The sequence below is a fragment of the Xiphophorus hellerii genome, chromosome 1, assembly GCF_003331165.1.
Source record: "Xiphophorus hellerii strain 12219 chromosome 1, Xiphophorus_hellerii-4.1, whole genome shotgun sequence".
In the NCBI taxonomy this organism is placed as follows: Eukaryota; Metazoa; Chordata; class Actinopteri; order Cyprinodontiformes; family Poeciliidae; genus Xiphophorus; species Xiphophorus hellerii.
In genome coordinates this window covers 8,956,315-8,976,052 of record NC_045672.1, presented here as the reverse complement: position 1 = coordinate 8,976,052, position 19,738 = coordinate 8,956,315, and the positions used below count along the sequence as shown (strand labels likewise).

Genomic DNA, 19,738 nt, shown 5'->3' with positions numbered 1-19,738 from the left:
AGAAAAAATTGCTTCCTGCTGAAGTCAATGTTAGTTTCATCAACACCGGGTTGCTTACAAGACACTGTGCTGCATTATAATCCCAGATACTACCCTGTGGTGGTTTATTGTCCATTAAAAATATACACATTAACAATAAAAACGGCGCAGTGATGAAGTGATGAACTGTAGGATTTCATAAATTCAAGCCTCTTTAAAAACTGTAATAGTTGGGGAAAAACGGGGCTATTTCTGTTTTGTTTACACTTTGGTCGAACGACATCACAAGAGGCGGAAGAATCGATCTGATCAGCTCAGATCATTTAACTATTGTGGCAGAAGCAACTTTTAACCAATTTTATTTATTTTTTTAGCATACATTAGAAAGCATTTGAGTTCCAGTCTATCTTGGTCCTCTTCCCTTTTGTTTTTGCCAAATGTTTCTGAAATACATTCGTTGCTCCCAAATATAGCTGATAAGCTTAACTGCTGCTGTACTAAATATAAGTAAGTACCTTTGAACAAGGGATTGGATTGAAAATGTGATCAAAGGGGAAGAAACACAGCAAGGAATGAATAAGTGAATATACTCAAGGCATATTCAGTTGTGCCTTATGTGATGTCATCAGAGGTCATCTTGTTTTAGCGAAGGTGAAGTTCGCAGATAAAAATCAAAACCAATAAAAAGCTGACCTGTGAGACGCTATCCTATTGGCCACAAACTATATTATCGTTGAGACTGATTCATTAAAAAAAAAAAAGAAGTACAGGCAGTAGCTTTAATTAGTAGTTCCACGCTCATAGGAGTATTTTGTTGCTGCAGTGACACATGTGAACCCTACCTACTGCTGAACTCACTTCGACTCATTCCATATTCCACGCACACAATCGCGACATATCCCCAGAGCTTGTTGTTGCTACAGTAGCAGCTCTGCAGAAGCTGACCCACATTATTCACTATAGTAAAATTGTGTCAGCACTACTACAACTACCACTACTGCTGCTGCTGCATCCTATTCCCGTTTCCTAACATCCTCACACATGTGCTTACATGCGGAGGTTTAAGCAAACACACTGCTTCTCGTCTTGGAGTCACGCTACTGTGTCACACAACCCTGCATCTGTGCTGCTGTCACATCAAGTCTCTTCCCATGGATGATAATTTTATTACTTACACCCACGCTGCTACAGGAGCTGCACCCCAAAATATGATTCAGAGGGATGATGCAATTCATGTTTCTAGGTTGAAATGAATCATTGATTGCTATTTGTTCAAAATGAGAGGTAGGTAATATGCAGCGGATCTCTTTGCAATGTTTTTGTCACGTTCTTTACGGTGTCCAAGAATTAAGGTTTTTTTTTGTGTTTCACATTTCTTGTCCTGAAAGCTCCTGTATATTCTTGTTGCTTTAGATATATAGGTAGACATAGACAGATATAGGTTTATTTCAGACCCTTCATAGGAAGTAAAACACCCAGATAGAAAGACAACAAAGCAGAATCAGCATCCAACCTAAAGAGTGAAGTTAAAAGTTTTGAGCTCCCCGGTGATATGCCTATTCTAAAAATATATGAGAATATCTTGCAATAACATTTGTTTATGTAATTCTATCTTCTGATGACCCTTTCAGTTGCTGTAGCAGACAGTCGAGTCTGTAATTATTAGGTAATTATTAGGCAGTTATTAGACTAATGAAGAGAAGATGAAGTGGCCGACAACGAGCTGACCAAAGAGATTATGTTGATAACAAGGTCAATGGGATGATATTTTCAGATGATTGTCCTCGCCATGGGGATAAGAGGCTTCAATAGCTCTCCATAAATGTTGAAGGATTCCCTTTATGTCCACATAATGTTTTCACCTTTTAACTGTGGTCCACTCTTGGGGAGTAAATTACCATCAAATATAACGTTTTCAGAATATGACTTGAATTCTAATGAAAACATGCATTACTTTCTTAACTCCTCCCTTTTTTGAACCGTTTCCAGGATGAGATGGAGGAGCTGAGGTCTGAGATGCTGGAAATGAGGGACATGTACATGGAGGATGATGTTTACCAGCTGCAGGAACTGCGCCAACAACTGGAGCAGGTAAGAACAAGCCACAGCCTATCTTGGTTAACATAGGAAAGTGTTTCAAAGCAGGCAAGCAAGAAAAGGTTTATCAGTCATCTGCTTTTGATGCTTTTAGGCAAGACCAGTCCTAAGTTAGATTAGCAAAATGATCTCCAGGCTTCCCTTCAAAGCAATGTGAGCCTTTAATTTTGCAATACTTAAACATCTGCCGTAACTGCACCAGAGTGTTCTTGCACGTAATAGTCCCACATTTCTTCCTTAAGTCTTGCAATGTTAGCTAGAGGAATTTGTTTGGCAACTTTCTCGTGGCCAAATGCAAGAGGTGGCATCGATAACTATTGTTTATTAAAAACATGCATCTGCTGAGCCCTATATTATAGACGGCTATCAGAATGTCCACTGATTTTTATTTAGTTTACAACAGGCACTTTTATAGTCTAGACTCAGGGTTCAAGAAAATCTGGACAAAACTGCTAGAAAAATGATTTCTTTTTAAAAAAGGCTAAAAGTTCATTTGTTTGGAGCTGCTTTTGATTAAAAAAAAACCCCAAAAATCTGAAACATGATAAATTGTCTTGTGTTTCTCAACCTGCCATCACTTTCCCTTACTTTGCTACTGCAATGTCATTGCTTTTTTTTTTTTTTTTTGCTTTTTGATATATTTTCCTTCTAAAAATGTTTGAATTGCCCTGCTACTGAAAATGTGCTATGCAAATTAATTGCCTTGTTTTGCCTACAGTACCTTCACAATGCTTTTACTGGCTCATGTTAAACTCTGTATTGGCTTTATAATCTCAGGACTCAGGTCACATTCTTAACCACTAGTCCCTCTCCGCTGCTATTTTTACTAGTTGCACATCTTCTAGCTATTACCTTTGTTTTGTGTTTCAATTCTTACGTTTTAATCCATTCCAAACAAATTAAATGCTACTTTGGTCTAAGTGTTTTCTGGTCATGTGTGGCATTGACTGCAGCAGGAACAAGGAAGGTTTAGACACAAGACATGTGACGTCATGTCTTTCTCCCTTTAGGCAAACAAAACCTGCCGCATCCTGCAGTACCGACTGAGAAAGGCAGAGCGGCGCTCTCTGCGCGTAGCCCAAACGGGCCAGGTGGATGGAGAATTGATAAGGACGTTGGAGCAAGACGTAAAAGTAAGTGTTAAAATCAGCAACATTTTGTATAACAATTGCCGCACGCAAAATGGTTTTGATGTATGAGAAATGCAATATCAGTGTGGCTTTGTGGTTATTTACTGATTCTAAAGAGTGTAGCTTGAAGTTTACTAGAAATTTATTAGCTGGCTTAATAACTGCAAATCTAGATTCTGCTCTCAAAGAATTTTTCCGGTGTTGAAACTTTTGCTTACTATTTTAATGTCAACGTTCAAGATTCCATTTGTATATTTTAGCTCTATTCAATAGAAATTAGTATTTGCTTGTTTCATTTAATTGTATTTTTGGCAGCAATGATTTTCAAAACAAGAATTCCAGTTTTGTGTAAATATGTGTTGTTCTGCACTCGCTTCTATATAACTTGCTTCATTGTGACACTGGCTCCTGCAGCTTCCTGGTTTTTTTTTTCTTTTACAAACTTCAACTTTGGTGGTTTTTGAAATATATTTTCAACATACAGAGTAATTTTTGTTCACCAAAGGTTTGGGTCAGATGGTTAAAAAACAAAACCAGCTGGGTTTTCCAACAGAACAGTGATTCTTTGATGGCTTCCCTCATGGATATGGGCTTCTAGATTTGGAGTGTTGTTCAGCTATATACCGACTAGAGATAAAAGTTCTCACCCCGGGGATAATCCTTATTTCAGATTTTGAAATATGACCAGCATAATGCTATCATAAGTCTGTGTGTGTGTGTGTGTCTCTGGACTGTTGCCGGATTTTGCTTCAGGCAATAAGGGCAACTTTCCTCTCATTTATTTCAGTTATGCTCACAGAAACGTAGAAATGCCTCATCAGGACTCTGAGCTAACCTCATGTTTTATCACACACACATAGAGATGAGTGGCACAGTACCTCCAGAAGCCTTTCAGAGCAGAGTCATTTCAGACAGACACAGATATGGTTAAAGCAAGCGACCTTCAGAGCATGTGCAAATAATCTACAGTCATCCCAGTCACTTCAGGAATTCCTGATAAAAGCCTTTTCAACGTAAACACTAAGTGAGAACAGGGTGGGTTAGAGCTCACCCTGGTCAGTGGTTGCTCTTTGTTAAATTTCCAACGTTTCTCCGACATTTTCAACGTCAAGGAGGACACAATGAGGTCTTTATACACTCCAAGAGCAAGAGAGTGCATGAGTGTGGGGCCGTTGTATCATTCTAAGGGGTTTCCGCCCGTTGCTGCAGTCTGTCTCTCAGCTGCTGTCTCACCATCTGGTTGTTTTTGGAAGGAGGAAGGATGGGAAGGAAAAAGACGAGGGAATATCCGGTGTTTGTGGACTAAAAGGGGAGGGGGCAAAACTCCGGCTCAGTTTGAAAATTCAAACCGGCCAATCAGGAGGAGAGGATGAAAATAGAGGGAAAATGAAAATGAGGAGTTTTTAAATTGAAATGGAAAATGGGGAACGGATATCCAAATAGAGCCAGCCTATTTTTTAAATTGATGATTGTTCTGTTTAAATGTGTACAGAAAGCGTGACGTGAATAAAAACAACAGACAGATTCTGAAGACAAGATTTTAAGAGGTTTGTCAGGATTTTTGAAGGAAGACTCTGTTAATCATTAATAACTTACTTGCAGTTGATAGCACCTGTCCTGTTTGCGTTGAATGATTAATTACAGAGAAACTGTCGATTATTTACACAGAAAACAAAAGTTGAAGGGTTATGTGGCACCAATGATGTTCCTGTGTAAAACACATACTAAGAATAGAATATGTAAAGCAGCTGAATAGAACCCTACTTTAATATTGCTGAACTATCGCTTTAAACAAATTCTGCATCTGTTGTCTGTATTACCAAATATAAGACAGGAAACTGGAATAAAGTGTCTTCTGGGAGGGAACGCTGACCTCTCTGCATCTTTCTCTCAACACATGGTTGATTGTGGCTCCCTGGCAGCAGAGACTCAGCCCTAAACGGCCGGTCAAGTTACACCACCCTGTTCAGTGTGTGGGTGTAGAAGTGCATTAAGCCTTTGCTAATCTTCTCTTATTGTTACTCATGTTTATTGTAAAAGCTTTTTAGCTCTCTCTGGCTTTACCGTGACTCAGCTGTCTTGGAAAAGCTCTAAATAGTAGTGAGAATATAGGATTTCATGAAATAAGCAGGTGAGCAGTGTTGATCAGTGTACCACTTCTTAAAGTGAACTAATTCTGATTTAGAAACTAAAATATATTTCACAAACGCAAATGTCTTTTGGGGTTTTCTGTTAAGTGGAAAAGAGCCAAACTAGCCATCTGTCTAGCACACCCTGTTATCATAAAAAATTTTTTTTAACCTGGAACAGAAGCTACAACAGTATGGCAATGTGTTGTGCAAAAGTCCCAACCTTTAAGAAATGTAACTCTCGGGGCGTGCTGTGGTGGCGCAGCGGGTTAGCACGCCCCACGTTTGGAGGCCTTAGTCCTCGACGCGGACGTCGCGGGTTCGACTCCCGGTCCCGACGACCTTTACCGCATGTCTTCCCCCTCTCTTCACCCTCCTTCCTGTCTGCCTACTGTGGAAAAAATACGAGCCACTAGCGCCGCAAAAACTCTTCGGAGAAAAAAAAAAAAAAAAAGAAATGTAACTCTCACTGGTGTACACTATGATCAAGGAATAAAATCAGTAGAGATGCACCAATCAGGTTCGACTGATTGTGTGTGATTGTTTTTTATTCTAAGAATGATAACGTACATAAGAGAAAGAATATCCTGCAGGTTATTTGATATGAGTAGCAAAAACCAACAAAACATAATACAATTTTAATATTATTTCCATTTATGCATTAAGACACATTTCGATAGCATTTATGAAACTATTTTTATGAAATTGTAAAATTTGAATAAGACACTCAAAGTTTGTTGATGTGTTCATTGATCTAAAATGATGGGAGTTTTCAGTTTTGATGCATTTGGTAAATGAGTAAAAAATATCATTTTTCAGTATTGAAACTGAATAGCTGAAATTTTAAAGAAAATGCTAATTTAATGGGATTGCAGGTTAAGAAGGGGGCAGAGTCTGCAAATAGCATTACATATCAGGAACCTGGATAAATTTTTGTGTTTGATAACGTCCTCATCCTTCCTGGAAATAAATATTTACGTTGGAGGTGCTCAGTGTTTCGCAGCTCTTAGTCCAGGTTGACCTTAAGTTGCTCCACGGTTCTCTCCTGAGCTGCTTTACAAGAGTAAGTGGCTTAACCACTGTTGCTGCTTCAGGTTCCAGATTTGATGACTCGCCAACATGCAAATGAAAACAAATTGGCAAATGAGCACATGCAAACTCTTCGCTCTCGCTGAAGTCTTTGCTCTTATTTTGTTTGTCTTCCTTTCCACTTCTGTCTATGACTTAAGTGTTGATTGCTGGATGATACAGAAAGATTAGTGTCACATGGATGTTTTGTGACAAGGAACGAGGATCACATGCTCCAACTTGTGTCCGTTTAGCTGTCTTGTGTGTGTCCCTTGCATGCACATGACTTGGAGATGCACTGTTTGTGTTTGTGGGTCTGTGTGTGAAATGGAAACTAGTCAGTGTGGCACCATCACATTCTCCATGAGAACATCTAACATCATTTCCTGTCCCACTCACAAACCGCTCTCATTCCCACAGGCTGCAGACATCTGGACACACACACACACACGCCCACAAGTATAGAAGGAAATGGTTGTTGGTAGTCTAACAAAGCCAACAAAGCATTACTTCATTTAAGGGGATGATGTTATCAGGGATCTCTACTAGATCTTTTCTGCCTAAACACAAATAGATTCTTTGAAACAAACTTCTTATTTTTTCTACATGAAAAAGATATGTCATGTCTTTTGCTTTGCCTTATTTTCTTTTCTTAACAGAATATTAGATTAATACACTGGTTCATTTGCCTTCATGAAAGAAAAGTATTCAGATTGTGATTCACAGTCTCCACTGTGTGCTCACATGGGGAGAGGATCCAGGCCTCCTCTCCAGCATATAAAAACAGGATGGCTGTATAATGTTTTGTATAATATCTATATCTACTATAGTATACGTATGTATATATATATATTTTTTTTAAAATAAAAAAAAAATTCCAAACAACTTTGGAAAACAATTTCAGTCGCTCAGTTCAATACTCCCGTTCCTCACTTCCGACTTCCATCAAGGCACCTCGAATGATTAAGTGTCACCATTGCAAAGGGTTAACAGCTTGGGTCTTGCAGAACTGATCTGATCGTTTCCATAGCAAAGAGCAGAAGCAAGACATTCCCCCAGAACTTCATTGAGCTCATTGTACCTATGATCTCAACTATGACATGCGATCCTACATCAAAGAACTTCTGAGGTTATGAATGCTGGTATTTCAAGACATCAGTTCATATCCAACTAGCTCTTCGAATCGCAACACTGTGTTTTACAAGTATTTTCAGTATGGAAAAGATGTTTGTCGGCTTGTTTTTTCCCCTGAGTTTTGGAGTGGGATATTTGGTTACAACAGGGATGAGGAAGGTTTTTGACAAAGTGCTTCCTGGTAGCACTGTAGATAGAAGTAGCGTTCAGGAGGAGAGGACGTCATCTGAGTACGATCTTTTTGACGCTTTTCTTTTCGAACCTTCCAAGACTGGGGAGCAAACCTCCCCGGCTGGGGAAGTTTGCTCCCCAGCTGAGGAAGTTTGTTACTCTGGTTACGATATTTTTGATTCTTATCTGTTTGATCCATCCCCGGCTCAGAACCAAACATCCCTGGCTGGGGAATTTCAGACCACTGAGTCTGAAAGATCAACTTCTGCCTTGAAGAAGATGACAATTGAAGACACTACTCATGAAGACAGCGCTGTCCAGACCACTGTCGCAGGGAACGATCTGGCCAATCTTCCCGAAGAGCAAACTTCTGCGGCTGCAGAAGTTGTCCAGACCACTGTTGCAGGGAACGATCTGGTCAATCTTCCCAAAGAGCAAACTTTGGGAAGATTGACGGTTGCAGATGTTTGCTGTGAAAAGGAGACTATTGAGTCTGAAAACTTTTTTGCTTTCATCAAGATGGCAATTGAAGACAGTAGCCATGAGCGAACTTCCCTGACTGGGGAAAATGTGTTGTCTCACAAAAACAACGACAATATATGGGAGCCATTTTTGTTAATGTTTCTTAGTTTGTGTTTATTTTGCCTTCCCTGGGTTATTATGTACTATGGTGGTTTTTTCCTGTTTTTATTTGTTATATATTCTTCCTGTGGACTTGCTTATTTATTGGGATCATAAAGCCAAGTATTGAGAGCTTAACTTTGAATTTAATTACACTGTTAAATTTTCTGTTTCAGTTTAAATTCAAAAATACTTTATTGATCCCAAAGAAAATTAAATGTTGTAGCTCATCAAGATTCTTCAAAGAGCCATTGAAGATGGCTGTCGACAGGAAAGATCTCTTGAAGCGGTCAGTACCACACTGAACCTGAAGAAGCCTCTGACTGAGGATGGATGCTCTTCCCTTCCAAAACAGCCTTGTGAAGAAGATGGTCAGAATTGTCCAGAATTTTCTTGATCCTATGAAGAATCCTTCTCTGCATTATCATCTCCAGCGGTTCCACGGACATCCCCAGAAGAGAACAAGAACAGAACCAGCCTTCTTTATCAGGCTGGTTCTGCCAGGGATCTTTTTAGATCCTTGGCTGATGCTGCCCCAACAGATGGCGCTCTCAACAACAGACTTATAGAACAGTCGTCCCCAACCCCCGGGCCGTGGGCCGGTACCGGTCCACGCGCCGCGATAGTCGGGCCAAGTCAATCAACATGTTGAAAATGCCCGATTTTAGATCGGAGCGGTCCCAACGTTCTACGTAACTCACCACACAGCAGGATGATCGGTTACGATTATCGCAAGCCACATTCAGAACGTTCTAAGATTGACGTAAGGAAAAAATCGGGGCAAAAAAATTAAAATGGTGCCATGTGAACTAAACTTTAGCGGGCACATGCAGAAGCCTGTCTGACGGTTCACCCTCCCCGCGACCCTCCTACCGGGCGGCAGTAAAAATGCCAAGCCTTGACCGGTCCGCAGTGATAAAAAGGTTGGGGACCACTGTTATAGAAGATTTGCAGCATCTTGCTGCAAACCTTGAAGGATCTTAGCTCCCTCCAGAAGCCCAGTCTGCTCTGTCCCTTCTCATAGACGCTTCACTGTTGCGTCTCCTGTCCAGACTGTTGTCCAGTTGAACACCGAAGTGTTTATATTCCTCAACCACCTAAACATCTTCTCCCATGATGGAAACAGGATTTGATCTGGTCCTGTTCATTCTGATATCAACAATCATCTTCTTTGTTGGAAGAACATTTGAACTTGTTCATAATAATAATAACAATAAAAATTTGAAGTAGCAATAATAATAATGAATAACAACATTAGTATTGATATACTAATAATAATACAAATGTTTTAATATTAGTATATTAATACTAATATTTAAAATCATTGTTTATTACTACTCTGGCACTTTTTTATTGTTGATTATTAATATTATAGTAAAATAATGCTAATATTAGTATTAATATACTATCATATACAGTATATATATATTATATTTTTTATAATTATATAAAAAAATATATAATTATATATATATATATATATATATATATATATAATTATATATTTTTCATTAAAAAATTTTTTATAACTTTTTTTAAATAAAATTTTTATAAAATTTTTTATAAAAAATATATATATTATATATATAAAAATTATATTTATACATATAAATATAATATATATATATTTATTTATTTATATATATAAATTATATATATTTTTATAATTATATAAAAAATATGTAATTATATAATATATATAATATATATAATATGGGGCGTGCTGTGGTGGCGCAGGTGGTTGGCACGCCCCACGTTTGGAGGCCTTAGTCCTCGACGCGGACGTCGCGGGTTCGACTCCCGGTCCCGACGACCTTTGCCGCACGTCTTCCCCCTCTCCTCACCCTCCTTCCTGTCTGCCTACTGTTGAAAAAATACGAGCCACTAGCGCCGCAAAAACTCTTCGGAGAAAAAATTAAATAAATAAATAAATATATATATAATTAGTATATATATATATAAGTATATAATAATATATCTAGTACAGTATCACCTTGTGCACATTTTGCTATGCCACTGTTTTATGACTTCATTTCATACATCCGACAACATAAAAAAAAAAAAATTAAATTTAGCAATTTGAAGACTTTTAAATAACATTATACTTTCTGTTATTGTATTAACATTTTCCGTTTGGTTGCTGTTACTGAGCCAAAGGAGTAAAAGTAAATAATATCTCAGTAATATCTCAGAGATGATTGACTATGTTTCAGGAAGTTATTTAACAGAAAACTTTCTCAGCTGTGGCTTGATGAGACGTGTCCACAGCTGGATTACCACAATGTAAAACATTAAAACCTGATAGAAAAAAACCATGCAGCCAAATAAACTTTCCTTTCTAATAACGATCACAAAAATTCCAAACAGTAACAAAATGTTAATCTGTGTAAAACCAGTGAGTAGTTGGCAAGTCAGCAGCCATTTAGACTTAAACGAAATTAGAATAGACTGACATGTTATGCTTTCCTGTATGGCAAATATCTCTTAATATGTTTTATGAAAGTATTCACATCAGTTCATAACAGTTCATAGTTCAACTGTGAACAGTGAACAGTTCACTAAAGGTCTAGTTTCTAAGCAACATAAAAAAGGATCAACTGAAATTTATCCAGCAACAGCTCCGTACAATTTCCGTTTCTGGTAATTTTGCGTATGTTGTTCCGGCAGATTACCTCAAGTCCTAAACAATTTCTCATCAACTATTGTCACCTTCAATCTGGATTTTACAAAATCGTACCTTAAACAGTTTTAAAACAATCGTCGCTTCCTGATTTAACAACGTAGAGCATGGTGGAGGTGTGCTGGAGATTCCTTCAGTTTGACAACACTAGTTCACAGTTGATTCACACTGCAGGAGAGAGAGCAAGACTTTCAGTAGGCAGAAGCAAGGCTGAAAGCATTACGTCACGGTTTCACTGATTCATTCTTTTGAGCTCTTCATCTATGTCTCTTCACAATAAATAAAACTAATTGCTATCATAAGGCGGTGAAAACAGTTTTAAAAGGCAACCTTCTAATTGTTTTGTGCTGTCGGCAGGTGCGTCTCTTACAGAGACTTTTTCATGTCGTTACTCTCTTAAAATTAAACTACTGCATTTGCAGGGGACCCTAATAGTGAGTAGTTTCAGGGCTTTAATTTAAGAAGCTATACAGTAAAAAGTCCAAACAGTATAAAAGCCAAAGGCAGTTTGAAGGTATGGGAATTTTATTAAAAAAAATTTTTTAAAAACCCCTCACTTGCCATACTTGCACTGCATAATGTCCCTGAAAGTCATTAGATGAAGGAAGCAGCAACATCCATCTGAACAAGCCTGCATCCTTTCCTCATCATCACCATATGCTCTGCTGTGTGTGCCAAAGAGAGGCGTGGAGCTAAAACTGGACTCAGTGCAGTTGGTTTACTGAATGAGGTCAGGTAAGGGCCTCCTCATGTACGTTTTTCATCTATGCATGAACTTCACAGTGATCCCACCCCCTGCGGTTGCACCATGTGTTATAATGTATACGGTTCCAGTTACCATTCCTGTCTCATTCTTTACTTCCCTGCAGACTGCAGAGGAACAACAGCAGCTCTTGTCTGTGTATATCTGTGTGACATTAATGCTTTAAAGCATCCATTTGGTTGCTTCTTTATTACAGTCTTGGGACAATAAACATGTAATTAGAATGTTTTCAGTGCTGCCATAATCCCATAAAGTTCTAAATGGTTCAAAGTGCTAGATAAAGATGTTCAGACTAGCATGCAATTAGTGTGTTCTAAGCTTTGACTTTGTTTTCTTTTTTGGTTTTCTTAAATTGAATCTCCAAGATTGGAAAACCGGCGAACAACGTATGAACCTTACCAGATGCTATTCAAGCTTTTAGCTGGAAGCGTGTGCTTTGGTCAGATGATGTCGAGATTGTTCTAACACCAACAATTTAAGGGGAGGAAAATGTGAATCAGTATGTGGCAAAAGAAGCCAATGTTCACCAATTCCAAAATTAAACATCTGTGATGACCAGCTCCCTCCACAGACCCAGATCTAATTGAAAACTTGTGAGGAGCGCTGAAGTACAGAGAGCATAAGACAGGACTCAGCTCGCTCTTTTTTTTGTTTTGTTTTGAGATCATGCGAAAAGGAAGGCATTTTACACTTCCTTACGCGTCCAGGAAAGTGCTTAAGGCGACACGTGAATGCATAGATATGTTGATGGAATCAAAGGATTGCTGTTGATAGTGGAGGTGAGATCACGCTTTCCACCTGCCAAACAAAGTGCCAGTGATGGTGAGAATCCATCACATTCCTATACCCTCTGCCGCCTCCCTCCCTGTTGCTCTCCGACTCTTTCTCCCTCTCTCCGGAGACACATGATCACAGGCTGAACTGGAACAGCTGTCACGCCACAGCTCCCTCCATCTCTCTCGCTCATATGCCTTTATATATAGACATGAAGCCGCCATGGGTGATGTAATATCTCCTAAGTGGGCACTTAGAGACGGTGATGCTGTGTGACTGTTTCTAAGGGTCAAGCTGGCATCGATGCTCAGCATTAAAGCATTCGGAGCTGAATCGGTCGTGTTGGTAGCCACCTGCGAAAATCACTCAGTCGTGGAAATTCCAGCTACATTTGTCATAACTGACAGTAATGTTTCATTTTACTTCTGTAGGCTAGTTACTGTAAGTTACACTGACTGTAGAATAAGGTAAATTGTGAATTTGGGAAATTTAAAAAAATAATCTAATTTGGCAGACTTTTTGTTTGCTGGAGATGCTTTTTATTTGTTTTATTTCATTAGGAGTGTTTACTTGCCTGGTGTACAGTACAGCAGCCGGCTTGTAATTTGTGAATAAAAAATACATTATTTCCTTCTATTTAAATGAAACTGGATATTTACATACACTTTCTAAAAATACAAAAAACTATTTCCCTCACTGTTTAACATTCCTGTTTTTAGGACAGTTAGGACTGCCAGAAAATCTTTGTAATTACTAAGTAACTTAATAACCATAGAGACATTTTGCTACAGCTTTGTTCAGAAAAATCACATACCTTTATTATTTGTTAGGACATTTTCTGCATTTTTTCACAAGCTTTCACAGGTTTGCTGAAAATTTGGCCCATTCCTTCAGACAGAACACATGTAACAGAGATTTCTCTTCCTTGCTCACACACATAATTTAGTAAATAGAAATAGTTTTGGTTATTCTAACTCAGGGGTCTCAAACTCCAGTCCTCGAGGGCTGCAGACCTACAGTTTTTAGATGTGCCACAGGTACAAAACACTGGAATGAAATGGCTTAATTACCTCCTCCTTGTGTAGATCAGTTCTCCCAGCCTTGCTAATGACCTAATTATTCTATTCAGGTGTGGTGCAGCAGAGGCTACATCTAAAAGTTGCAGGACTGCGGCCCTCGAGGACTGGAGTTTGAGACCCCTGCCTCTAACTGACCTTGACAGGAAATGTTTATCCTGATTTTACATATAGAGGTTATATATATATATATATATATATATACACATATATATACTGTATGTCTATATGTCTTTTATACAGTACCTGTATGTTGTAAAACAAGATGGAGTTTAGATTTAACGACCATGCTAGTTATCCAAACCAGTCGTTTTCTGTAGGTTTCTGCTGCGAGCTGATTCTGCAACCCTCTCTTACGTGCTAAACTGCATGACTCAGCAATATAAGAGGCTGTCTATTACATCACAAAGGACCATACTTTGTAAGCATATTTTATTGCTCTTTAGGGAATAAAAATCACTTACCTTCAATGTTGGCTAAAAGATCTGAGATACTTTTCCATTTAGGTCGAGTCATCATTTCCCAACGTGAAGCCACGATGATTTGTGACTCGGTAAAGAGCAAACTGAGCCACAGTGCTGAGCTAAATGAAAACACAAAGTGAACAATGAACAATGTCAGCTTTATGCACCACAAGTGAATAATTATGTTTTATTTCACTTAATAACAGAATGGCTAAGGCACAGAAAGCTATCTAACACACAAAAGAATCAGTAGAAACCAAACTCGAACAACTGTAGAAAATCGCATCAACCTTAAATAACATTTCAAACTGTGTTGCTCGATTGATTTTTCTGAGTGCATTTCTCCACAGTGTTGTAGTAGAATATATTTATGTTGCGATATCCCAATAAGGTCAACAAACCTTCTGCAAAGTTGGTCTGTTTCCTCTTACGTTTTTCAGAAAGTGTCAAGATTTTGGGGGTTTTTTTTGCCTTTGTTGCTGGGTAAGACAGCGGTTCCCTTTTAATATGCAGTTGATGGCCACATCCTGTAAGAAGTTAGAGCAAATTAAATATAAGTGAATAAGTAAATCCTTATAAATACATAAACAGGAACCTAGACATGTCTCTCCCATCTGCATATGATGTACACAGCCATATGTTACCGTACCAGCTCTGACCCAGCAGTGCATGAACTGTTTTGAGGTGCCACCTGGTATCTGTCATCAGTAACTTCATACTTCAAGACCTTTGAATCTAGACAAACAAATCAAAACTTTGAATCTGGATATTTTTTTTTATCAGGCTTGAATTCAAACCTTAATTTTCCAATTAATTAACCAACCAACCATGATCATCAATGACTTTGTGGATGTTTTGCTTGGGGAATAAGACAGTGTGGTGATTGAGTAGTAACTTTACTGCTAATGCTACATTGGCCACCTATCTGTGTAGAACATGTATTGCCTTTCATGTAAGATTTTCTCTTCACAATTTTTATCAAGCATTTTGACTTGTGGCCATACCAACAATGCTATATTCTTGTCAAACCTTTTACTTAAACAGTTTTCAAATAAAACTAAACAAATGTCTTCATCTGTTCTCCTTGGGAACCTTAAAGCTATAATTGCACAAGGGTGCATAAAAATCAAACATGCACCGTAAAGCACACACACAGCTGCTTTTTCTCTGCAACGGTCTTCAGTTTAACAAGTCTCCTTTGTGTAGATTTTATCAGAGGGGTTTTACATGCAGCTGCTTTTGTGCACTAAGTGTATGTGCGTGCCGGGTGTTTGTGTGTGTGTGTGCGTAGACGCAAGAATTACAGCTGGAACAAGACTCCAGTTGTTGACCACAATCGAACGCACACAGTCACACACGCTTTCCATGAAAAATATCCTTTGTTGACTAACTGAGTGACTGCTGTAGAATCATAAACATGAGGCTGTTTGTGTACTGGTCGGGGTGTGTGTGGGGGTGGGCGTGTGTGTGTGTGTGCTTTGCATAATGCTTTGGTGAAGAAGCATTAGAGAACGACTGACTTTCCTGGCTCCTTCTGTTTTTTTTTTTCTCTTCTCTTTGCTTCCCTCTAAGTGAGCTTTAATTACACTTAAAGTGCTGTTGCTAGGTGCAATATAATGGCTTCGATGGTGTGAAATTCTTTCCATTCTTTCCTTTAACAGTGAAGAACAATTAAGTATTTAGCGGCAGTGAAAGACCAACAAAGTGATGTTAAATAATAGGACACTATAGGAGAAGAGGAGCAGAACTAAAGAGAACTGGTGCATTGAGAACTGGTGCATGCTCATGGTGCATTTGAGTCAAAATGTCTCATCTCCAAACCAGGACAATCAATAGAAGATGCAATAAAGTGGACGTTTTGCCTTGGATAAGCCAGAGGTCTTTGATCAACTTTGAGAGTTAAAACAAATCAAATATGGCTGCCTGGTGTACCACAGTTGTCCATTTTCCCTCACTTTTCTTGACAAAATACCTTGCAAAAACATCAGTCTTAGAGTTAAGTTAAAAATTCATTGACAAAAATGGCTGTTTTTTGACAGCTTAGGAGTAAAATTAAAGTTATTATTATTGTCATAATCAGCTTTATTGGTAAAGATTGTATTTACAAAGGGGTTTGTAAGAACTCAAACTTTACATAATAATATGTAATCTTAGAGGAAACAGAACAAGTGATAAATGAAACAGTAAGAAAACAAAGAAAAGGACAAAAAAGGGAATGCAGCTCGTGATGCTTATTTTGTTTCACAGCACAGTAGCTGACTACTCTGACTGTACGGTTGTTCCTTGCAATCATAAGAGAGGCAGTCTGGGTCGTTAGCGGCTGGTTTTTGAAAATAGTGCTCTGTAGCGCTGACCTGAAGGTAGAAATCTAATCAATTTGTATCCAGAATGTGTGTGGTCTGCACAGATGTTTGCATGCATTAATATCAGTTTTTATTTAAGCAATAGTAGAGTGTTTGGAGAAAGCATCTTTAGTGCTGCATCAGTGCAACCCTTGTTGCAGGCAAAAATGTCTACTCACCTGTTAGGAACCCTTTACTTGTGTTATGTATGAACTTTTTACAATTGCATTTTATGAGATCAAGAAGATTTTTGAGATCACTATTAAATTCACTTTCTTTCTCAGCTTTGTACGGCTTTTCAAATGTCAGCAGTTTCAACATGGTGCTTGGTCTTTATGAACACCCATTACCACAGTTAAAAAGTTTGTGGCGCATTCAGTAGCTAAACAGCCAGATCTTTTCCCGAATCAGCACACCATTGTAAAGGAGCACTTTAGCAATCGCACTCGTGCATACTGTTGGGAAATTTATCTCTGTAGAGATGCACAACAACAATACATGTTTCAGATTACGTCTTCCTGGAGTAGAATGACTGCAATCTGAATAATACTGGGTAATAAATTGTTTTGGCCTAAAATATATTGAAAGACTCTAATTAGAAGATAAACTAGAAAATTATAGGAAATGAACTGGAAAGTGAAGAAATAAGTTAAAGAAAAGACTGTTACAGCAGCGTGTTTATTTATATTTATATCTGACTTTAGAGCAGAGATCCTTAAATAACGTTATCAAAATCCCCAGTGTGCAAACACACAAAACACACACTTATAAAACAACATGAATTGGAGCATGGTGGAGCCCAGGCATGGTTTGCTTGGCTAAAATAGGAGTGGGCAGTACAAGGCCCATCATTGTGGGATTCAGCTGCAGACAGGCAACAATTCAAACAAACACACTGAGGGGCTGGCGTTATTACACACAGTTATGGCCAGGCACACAGGCAACTCTATAGAGAAAAAAACCCAACAACAAAACAAACAAATGTAGAGATATGATGCAGATTAGTATTGACACAAAAAAGAACAAAGTCCCCTAGATGCAATATGGATTCATCTGAGTTTCTAATTGTTAGATAGATTCAGTGACTGTAATGCGGGAACACTTGAGTTACTATTGAACCATGCCAGTATGCCTAAAACAAACTCTCCAGTCTTGTGTTACATTTTATGAGATGCATTATGTGGTTGGGGCCTCTGGGTCTGTTATATCTGAATATTGACTGAAAACTCATCTCACAAACAGACCGCGGATAATGAATCAGTCAGGTCCTACACTTAGTTAGAGCACTGATCATTCCCATCTCTGTTTTGTCATAGATGGTAGCTTGCAAGTGTGGCGCCGCACTCAAGGTTTGGTCTCTGTAAATATTTAAATTTTGTTTAATAAATAGAGTTTGAGTCCTTTTATGAGCCAATGAGTGAGTTAATTAGCACACTCGTTTTCCTTTTGATTAGCTTCCAACGGGAGTCATTATAGTTTCATGCAATCAAGTCTAATAGAGCGTTCAGGATTAAAAAGAAATAAATTTGGTCTTGGGTATGATATTACGCTGCAACATCAGAACACCATTAAATTTGGATCGGCTGGACAGCACTGCTTGTGAGTTACTGTATTGCTCTTGCTCATGTCACCGCTCTGGCTGAAACCATCTCAACAAGCAGCTGCAAGAAAGAAACCCATGATTTCCTCACCAATAAATCTATTGGTTTTTTTTTTTATCAAGTTTTGTCGTACACAAAGGTCAGCTGGTGTTGTGCTTTCCATGAAATGTTGCTGCAACCTGGAGAGACACTCGTACTCCTCCAAATTACATATGGAGCTGATTGCTGTGAAAACAAACAGTTTACAGTAGTATTTTTACAATAGACGCACTGGGTCTTATAAAACCAACTTCAGAATGAAGCGTAATGAGATGGGGTTTGGTTTAGTTCTGTGCCAGCTGTAAATTGTCGCCCAGGATGTCAGGTTCAGCGATTTGCGGAAACAACCAATCCCCTTCCGATTTTCTCACTTGTCGATGATACTCCCTGAAAACAATGACGATGTTTTCTTCTCCATAGTAGGCTGGAAGCTGGCGGTGACGGTGCAGCAACCTGCCACTAATGTAGGGTTGCTCTACGGATTGGCAGAAGTGATGTGAGAGGATTAGTGAAAAAAACAAAACAAAATATTGTCAAGTACGAAGAAGCCACTGGCATCAGAATTTCTTTCAACTCAAATGAGATTTCTCAAATTTGCCACGGCCAGTGATTCTATGACCGGTTTCTAACAGGTTTGACTAATGTGGCAGGAATGAAATGGGGCCATTTCTAGTCTTATTCTGATTTTCTAAGAAATCACTTATTTACTATGAATAGCCGAAGTAATAATTAATTCATTAGTTAATGGACTGAGGTCATTTAGTACTCCAGGCACATGTGAAAGTCATTCTCCAAAAAATAAAATAAAAATGTCCTTCTCACCTTAATATTTTGTATGTAACCAGATAATAGTGTGGCATATGAAGGTAAAATTTAGGCGGTCCTGGTATAAATGCTACAATGTCTAATTGTTCTCTTTTAGGTGGTTATATTTGGCACATTGTTCACAGTTTGCTTTCTCACTTTAGTTTCACCCAATGCAGTTGAAAATAGAGTGGAAGCCGCTGCGATGTGATTTATTGTTGTATCGACTGGTGCGCGGTTATCCGACCGTGGTTTGAACTGCTCAGCTTGTTATGCTGACTGTTGCGGGTTTGGAGAACACGACGGCAAAAAATTACAGTAGATGGAAAGCTTACATCTGACTGAGAGCTGCGCTGCAGACATAAAGTGGTTGACTTTAGTTTCACTCTTTGACTTTACAAACTTTTAATGAAGAGCCGCCCCTGGGAGGACACAATCAGACTTTCATGAGATCAATTTATGTATGAAATATCAGAGCCCTCTTGAGTGCTCTAGGGGTAGATTAGGCAAAAAAAAAAAAGTCCTCCTCATGAACATAAATTGGAACATACGAAAAGTAAAACTGATTGACCATAACAATCAACTTCTTCCCATTTACAGAACAAACTTTTAATTCGACGTTCATTTTATTGCTGTAGTCTTTCTATTACATAAATGAGCAGTAAAGCTGTAATTACAGCTAATATTTAGCAGTACATCAGTTATTTATCCATCAGTTATCGACGTGTGGTGGAGAGCGTAATCTCGTCTGCCATCAGTTTTGTTCTGGACACGGCTCTGAAACCTCTGGAGGTGATTGTGTTAGAAGGGATTCTTCATAAAATATAAGAAAAACATAATGAACAACCCTGAGCGTCATCTTCACT

At 38.5% G+C, this 19,738-nt stretch overlaps 1 protein-coding gene across 1 annotated transcript in view; it reads left to right on the top strand.

Moving 5' to 3' along the window:
- The window catches only part of LOC116724939 (protein SOGA1-like), a 92,552-nt gene that overhangs the window by 6,763 nt on the left and 66,051 nt on the right, over positions 1 to 19,738 (top strand). Inside the window, 2 exon segments of the mRNA XM_032570739.1 lie at positions 1,969 to 2,070; positions 3,087 to 3,209. Of these exon segments, the coding sequence (XP_032426630.1) occupies positions 1,969 to 2,070; positions 3,087 to 3,209 (225 nt within the window).